At 38.5% G+C, this 7,764-nt stretch overlaps 1 protein-coding gene across 6 annotated transcripts in view; it reads left to right on the plus strand.

The window, feature by feature from the left end:
• The window catches only part of ACAD10 (acyl-CoA dehydrogenase family member 10), a 71,944-nt gene extending 64,487 nt beyond the window's left edge, over positions 1 to 7,457 (plus strand). For 5 of the 6 annotated variants that reach the window (XM_033954030.1, XM_033954029.1, XM_033954034.1 and 2 more), the window contains 3 exons: positions 2,585 to 2,728; positions 3,476 to 3,553; positions 6,426 to 7,457. In XM_033954030.1, coding sequence (XP_033809921.1) covers positions 2,585 to 2,728; positions 3,476 to 3,553; positions 6,426 to 6,560 — 357 coding nt within the window. In that variant the 3' untranslated portion in view covers positions 6,561 to 7,457. The other variant, XM_033954032.1, reaches the window with a different exon arrangement.
• The last annotated feature ends 307 nt before the right edge of the window (positions 7,458 to 7,764 follow it).

Raw genomic sequence — 7,764 nt, forward strand, 5'->3', positions numbered from 1 at the left:
AAAGTGTTGGGTTTTTTTATAATTCTTTATTGATTTTTAATCAAAAATGGTGTCATACAAATAAAGTAAAGTTTCAAGTTTTATTGGGCTTTGATGAATCGCTTATTTAGTTTTACTAAGCAAGGTACAAAAATTAATAAAATATAAACATATATTTTTACACACAATTTAAAATAACGGGGTAGACAATTGGACATACCAACTAATACAAAAGGGGAGAGGGGATAGAACTACAATTAAGTATTTTTAAAGTTCAGAGGAGAGACATATGTGCAAAGAACAATAGGGCAGGGAATCTAAAAAGAGAAAGAAAAGGAAAGAAGAGAAAAAAAAGGTGCAATTAGAAAAAGAATTATATATAAGAACTGAATATATTTTAAAGGTTAAAAGCATCTTTAAAAAGGAAGCTTTTAAAATTACTTTTAAAACGAGCCGAATTGGTTTTCTCTCTTAGATGTTGTGACATAGCATTCCAGAGCTGCGGAGCCATCACTGAGAATATATCATGTCCCAATAATTTTCAAAGAGGGGACTGTTAGACCGAAGTGAACGTGAAGAACTGTAAAGGATAACTTATCAATGAATTGTGGTTCATTTGTAGAGAGGGTTTTAAATGATAACAGTAAAATTCTAAAAGTGATTCAATGGTTAATTGGAAGCCAGTGAGATTTAAGTAGAAAGGGTGTTACATGGTCATATTTTTTTACCATTATGGATCAATTTGACGGCAGCGTTCTGAATTATCTGACGGCGCTTTTTTTTCTTTTTATGTGATGCCTATTAGCAGATCCAGTCAAAACAAAATAATAGATCCTGTTTAGCCACACAAAATCAATATTAATAATAATAATAATTATTTATTTTTATATACCGCCTAACCAACAGTTCATAGCGGTTTACACAATTAGGTACTCGGCATACAATATAATAACAACATCATACGTAATAAAATTCTAAGTAACTAATACAGGCATTAAAACTAATGAATATGGAAAACACAATATAAACTAAAATAAGTATGGATAAAATGATAAAAAGTACATTCTAACTACATAATAATATGAAAATCAATAATGTATATTGTTTAAATAAGTGGGTTTTAAGATCTTTTCGAAATTGATAGTAAGTAAGAAATGGAGAAACAAGAAGATTCAAACATGAATTCATTAATCCTGCTTGGAATGCTAAGGTCCTATCTTAAAAAATTTTTGTAACGACATGCATTTGCTGAAGGAAAATAAAACCAACCAGATCTACGAATATTTTTCTTAGAAATAAATAAAAATACTAAAATGAGAAACAAGGTAAGCCAGTGCTAAGCCAAATAAAACTTTAAAACAAATGCATCCAGATTTAAATAACACTCTAGCCCAGGGGTGTCAAAGTCCCTCCTCGAGGGCCGCAATCCAGTCGGGTTTTCAGGATTTCCCCAATGAATATGCATGAGATCTATGTGCATGCACTGCTTTCAATACATATTCATTGGGGAAATCCTGAAAACCCGACTGGATTGCGGCCCTCGAGGAGGGACTTTGACACCTGTGCTCTAGCCTCTTTACCTGAAGGGTGAGCACTTTCCAAACAGCCCATTTACATGGGTAAATGACTTTTGGAAGTTGCCCTTGCTATTTGTGCGTATTGGTGTGGGAGGCAGAAGATTCACCGACAGTGCCCATTATCCTTGTTCTAACCCTTATTGATTAACTGTTTTTTGCAAGAAATGGATCAAAGCGGTGTACATGAAATATAGCTAAAAAGAAAAGAACTCAATAATAAATTGGCAGAAAAGAGCAAGCATTCACCCAAAGGAATAACATCACATATCTGTCTCTTCTCACATGTCTCCATCCTGAGTGATAGCTCCCAAATTCTGGCCGAGTAATGTATACCTTATAATTTGGGCCTGCTGAAGGAAAAGACACTAAAAGTAGGGTTATAAATAACAGAGAAAGGCTGTAAAAAAATGTTTTGTATATTTTAGGGTTTGTAGAATGAGACGATGCAATTTGTTGTAAAAACCTGCAGTTTTCAGGCCATAGAACATGAAAAACATCAACGTTGTGAAGTTTTTCATGTTCTATGACCTGAAAACTGCAGGTAGCTAAAATAGGATGTGTGAATTCTAGAGTTACTTTTTTTAATTAATAAAAGTTTCTCATTTTTTAAAGACATAATTAGTCCATACCAAATTTAGCAGTATTATTCAGTTGATATCCCTGTGGAGAGTATGGTGTAGTGGTTAGAGCTACAGCCTCAGCACCCAGAGGTTGTGGGTTCAAACTCTGGGCAAACCACTTAATCCTCCACTGCCCCAGGTAGGTTAGACAGATTGTGAGCCCACCGGGACAGATAGGGAAAATGTTTGAGTACCTGGTTTGTAGCCTATTCTGAGCTCCTTTGGGAGGACGGGATAAAAATAAACAAATTCTTACCACCTAACCTACTTTTGGTACCTTTTCAATCAGCAGGTCTCATTTATTATTTATTGGCCTTTATTTCTATACATTGAAATGGACTGACACAGTAACCACATGACTTTGCTCTAAAATCCAGAAGCATTCTTGTATGCATCTGTACCCTGCAGGTGAAATCCCGAGTGGCCTTTGGGAAACCCTTAGCAGAGCAAGGAACCATCATGGCAGACATTGCCCAGTCACGGGTAGAGATTGAGCAGGCTAGACTATTGGTATTGAAAGCTGCCCATATGATGGATACAGTTGGTAATAAGGTAAAGAGTTTCACTTTATTTTTTGTTATACATGACAGTTAAATTCCCAGCGCGAGCATGCAAATGCATTGAAAAATATTGTTCTGTAAAATTTGTATTTTTCAATTCATCTCAGTTAACTTTTCTGCCTATAAAACACCTGGAATTAGAATGAATATTTAGATCTCTCATATAAATGTTTCAACCGATCTGCATTTTCTTCTTTATAATAGTTAAAGATATTCTTCAAACCGCTCTTTGTAATTTTGGATCCAATTGTTATGGACTTGAGAATGGTCTGTTAAATTTTTTTTTTTCTTTTCTTTTATTCTTTCCCATGTTTTGGGGATTACTTCTTTACAGCATGATTTCATTCTTTCTGTACAAGATATAATATGCTTGATAAATATTTTGAAACTTGGTAAACAATTTTTTTTTTTTAAATTCCCAGCATGAGCACATACATTTTCTTGACAGCACCCTGCGCCTCTTCATTCAAAGCTTGTGTGCACTGCTACGCATCTTAATTTTATTCAGTAAAATACACTTTCTTGAGATCTTCTTTTCTAATTTTTTAAGGTAACTGATTTTTTTCATTGTTTTTTCTTGTGATATTTGTCAAATGTTTACCCCTATTTTATATGACGAAAGCTGTATTTTTATTGTACACCGCTTAGAAGTCTGATTGAGCTTTATAAAAATTTTAAATAAACGTGAAACTTGAAGTGGAATTTCTTATGCTTGTCTTTTTTGATTTTACACCCCCAGGAAGCTGCTTTAGAGATTGCTATGATTAAATTGGTGACCCCAGCCATGGCCCAGCGGGTCACTGACCGTGCCATACAGGTCAGCGGAAAAAGATAAAATGATTTTAGTTTCCCAGATGCACATGTGCAATGGTTCAGATCTCACTTATTTGCGTTCCTGTTAAGAATCCCTTCCCACCCCCTCAGCATTCTGGCAACTAGGATCTTTTGTTTTATGCAATCTTATATTCCACTGAATCCTCTCAAAACTGAGTTCTAGATGAGTTACAAGCAGCATATCGCTACATAAAATTATTCATGCTGCATGCAGTGGAAGATATGACATGTAAAACGTTAAGGATGTCATACTTGTCCCTCACTAATACAGGTCTAGTGGCTTCCATTCACGCTTGGAAATTTGAAAACAATCATGGCAAATTTTGAACCTTAAGGAATGTTTTGACAAAAGCCAGACTGACGTTTTGCCTCTTAAATAGAGAACACTTCAGTTTGATGCTATATACAGGTGGTTCCCAACCCTGTCCTGGAGGACCCCAGGCCAGTCGGGTTTTCAGGCTAGCCCTAATGAATATGCATGGGAGAGATTGGCATATAATGGAAGTGACAGGCATGTAAATCTGCTCCATGTATAGTCATCCTGAAAACCCGATTGGGAACCACTGCTATATACCAAAAGGTCATTTGAGCCTGAGTTCTGGGATTCAGAAAGGAGGCCCTTCTTGGACCCATTCCTTTCAGAAACCTTGACACTGCTCTTAGAGTTAACGTTTCCTTATAGGGTTCAGGAGGGATCAAATTGCCAACTGGGAGCTGCTGCCAGTGTCATTACAAAGAAACAACTTTATTTCCCATAAACAGTTTCTTTTTACCTGTGGAAAGGTCTCCAATACTCTTTCTAGTTTTGAATGTTTTTAGGAAGTTCTGCCAAAGAAAACAGAAATGTGGAAACAAACAATGTTCAAGGTCTTCGTTTTAGTTCTTCAAGAAAGCTTAAAACACTAACCACATTTGTATTGAATGGACCCAACATAGGCCATGTTTCGGTAAAACACTTTCCTCAGGGGTCCTAAAATATTGGTAAACAAATAATAATAAAAGAATGTAACTATGTATTAATGTGTGTTATACAAGATTGGATACGATCCTAAACGAGGAAAATCTCCGGGATCCCAGTCAACATGGATTCACCAAGGGTAGGTCATGCCAGTCCAATCTTATCAGCTTCTTTGACTGGGTAACAAAAAGACTGGACTCAGGCGAGTCCTTAGACGTCGTGTACCTGGACTTCAGCAAAGCGTTTGACAGCGTCCCACACCGCAGGCTGCTGAACAAGATGAAATCAATGGGGTTGGGAGAGACTCTAACTACATGGGTCAAAGATTGGCTTAGTGGCAGACTTCAGAGGGTAGTGGTTAATGGTACTCTCTCTAAAATGTCAGAAGTGACTAGCGGAGTGCCACAGGGTTCAGTCCTGGGCCCTCTCCTCTTCAACATATTCATTAGGGATCTGACTCAAGGGCTTCAAGGCAAGGTAACCTTATTCGCTGATGATGCCAAACTATGCAATATAGTAAACGACTATAATCTAAAGGATGCTATGGAGCAAGACCTGCGTACTCTAGAAAGCTGGTCCTCGATCTGGCAGCTGGGCTTCAACGCCAAGAAATGTAAGGTCATGCATCTCGGAAACAGAAACCCTTGCAGAACTTACACCCTGAATGGAGAAACTTTAACCAGAACTACGGCAGAACGAGACTTAGGAGTAATCATCAGTGCTGATATGAAAGCTGCCACTCAAGTGGAGAAGGCTTCATCTAAAGCACGGCAGATGATAGGTTGTATCAGGAGAAGCTTCGTCAGCAGGAAGCCTGAAGTCATGATGCCATTGTACAGAGCCATGGTGAGACCTCATCTGGAATACTGTGTGCAATTTTGGAGGCCACACTACTGTAAAGATGTGCTCAGAGTTGAATCGGTTCAGCGGATGGCCACCAGGATGGTCTCGGGGCTAAAGGGTCTCCCGTATGAGGAAAGACTGAGCAAGTTACAGCTCTACTCTCTCGAGGAGCGTAGGGAGAGGGGCGACATGATTGAGACATTTAAGTACATCACGGGACGGGTCGAGGTGGAAGATGATATCTTTCTCCTGAAGGGACCCTCGACCACAAGAGGTCATCCGCTCAAACTCAGGGGAGGGAAGTTTCGTGGAGATGCCAGGAAGTACTTCTTCACGGAGAGAGTGATTGAGCATTGGAACAAGCTTCCAATGCAGGTGATAGAGGCACACAGCGTCCCAGACTTTAAGAATAAATGGGATACCTATGTAGGATCCCTACGAGGGTCAGCCAAAGGATAGGATCACTAGGGTATAGACTTGAAAGAGCGGGGCAGTAGAATGGCATTCTTACAAATCTACTTAAATGGGACATTAGACTTAAAAGGGAGGGTCGATGGTGTGGGCAGACTTGATGGGCTGTAGCCCTTATCTGCCGTCATCTTTCTATGTTTCTATGTTTCTAACTGAATGATAGTTGAAAAGAAATAAAGGTGATGTTCTAATGTTAATTCATGAGCAGAATGGTTGTTGCTGAACTTGATTGCCATGGGTGTCTCAACTTCATGTTGATTTGGTGGCTCTTAGTGCTTGGGTACTAACTATAGGTGGAGCTAGAAAGCACAGTGAAGTACAGCCAGAGGCACAAAGAAAAAATCCTGAGTGGATTCCTTCTGCAGATGGCACATGGCCATGGGGACATTACCCATCTGTCTAGAATGTCTCAACCTTTGCACTGGAAAAACGCTTAGCAGGGTAAGTACATAATCTCTTTTGTAAAGTACCATAAACTTTGTATGCTTATGCTTGGAGACCAATTTAAATATATATTTTTCTTATCTTTATATTCAGAATGACTCTGGTGTCTTAATTTTTCATAAAAATGTTTCTTTTATAGGCCTTTGGTGGTGCAGGACTCAGCAATGATTACCCCCTTGCTCAGTTTTTTGCCTGGGCACGTGCCCTCCGTCTGGCTGATGGTCCTGATGAAGTTCACAGGGTATCTGTAGCTAAAATGGAGCTGAAACGTTAAACTGTTTTTCTGCTACATAGAATGGAAGAATCAGTAATGCTGCACACATAGGGCAGCCAAGGACTCTAAACAAAACATCATCATGTTAACAACAAAAGAAGAAGAAAAAAAAAACCTAAACTGCTTTCCTGGAAAGGTTGAAGTTAGTGTCTCCTACTTTTGGCAACAGATGATGAGTTCATCCCATCTTAGGATATTAAAAAAACATGGCTTCCTTGAGAAATTGGCCATTGTTGTCGTCTGCCTCCTATATACATCATGCTAGTGACCACTGGTTAGATGCCACAAGAAAAGAGAGAACTCAAGCCTGCCAACCCTTCTCGTCAGTTCTACTTTACCCAACAACCCTATTGTTTCTCAAGGGAGCAGCTTTAGGAAAAAAAAACAACCAACCAACCATGATTCTCTACCTAAAAATTGTCCTGTTTGCAAAAGATTTGCATGAGTACAAGTCTTTAGTAAGGTATGTGTACAGTCTCTATCAAGCTCCAGCCATCAAATGAACTGTTAGGACTACAAAACTCAGAACATGACTGATTGTCAAAGAAAGATCAATTAGCAATTTCTTTCTAAGAGCAAGCAATGCAGTCACCCAGGGTCTTCTCCTTTGTAAAGCTGAGTGATATCACCAACACAACTTCAGGGAGATTGCCACCGATTGGGTTACTCCTTGAGATCTGCCCTGGTCCCCAGTGTGTCTAATACCACCCTGCACTGAGAGCTTTATTTCTGCTGCTCGCCAGGTGCACATAGACTCTGCACAATACTAAAGCCCTAATCTCACTTTTAAAGATGGTAAATGGTGTAATATAGCTTTATTTTTCTGATATTTTGATTCAGAAATATTTTCAGATTTGTTATCAGAACCTATTATAATAAAAAAATGGATTTGCTGCACTAACGTTTCTTTCTAATTGAACATACCCCCTCATACATCTTTTGCCCAAGTGTTTAATTGCCAAAAAACCCTCCTCCTCCAGGTGATAGGACATGACATATAGTACTCCAGGACTGTATGAGACACATACTAGTTCATGGTCGCTATGCTTAGTAATGGATTGCCAACAGACATCATCTGATACTCCGCAACAGAGATGATTTTGCACAAGTAATGTAATGTAATGTAATTTATTTCTTATATACCGCTACATCCGTTAGGTTCTAAGCGGTTTACAGAAAATATACATTAAGATTAGAAATAAGA

Source organism: Geotrypetes seraphini, chromosome 8 (assembly GCF_902459505.1).
Source record: "Geotrypetes seraphini chromosome 8, aGeoSer1.1, whole genome shotgun sequence".
Classification (NCBI taxonomy): domain Eukaryota; kingdom Metazoa; phylum Chordata; class Amphibia; order Gymnophiona; family Dermophiidae; genus Geotrypetes; species Geotrypetes seraphini.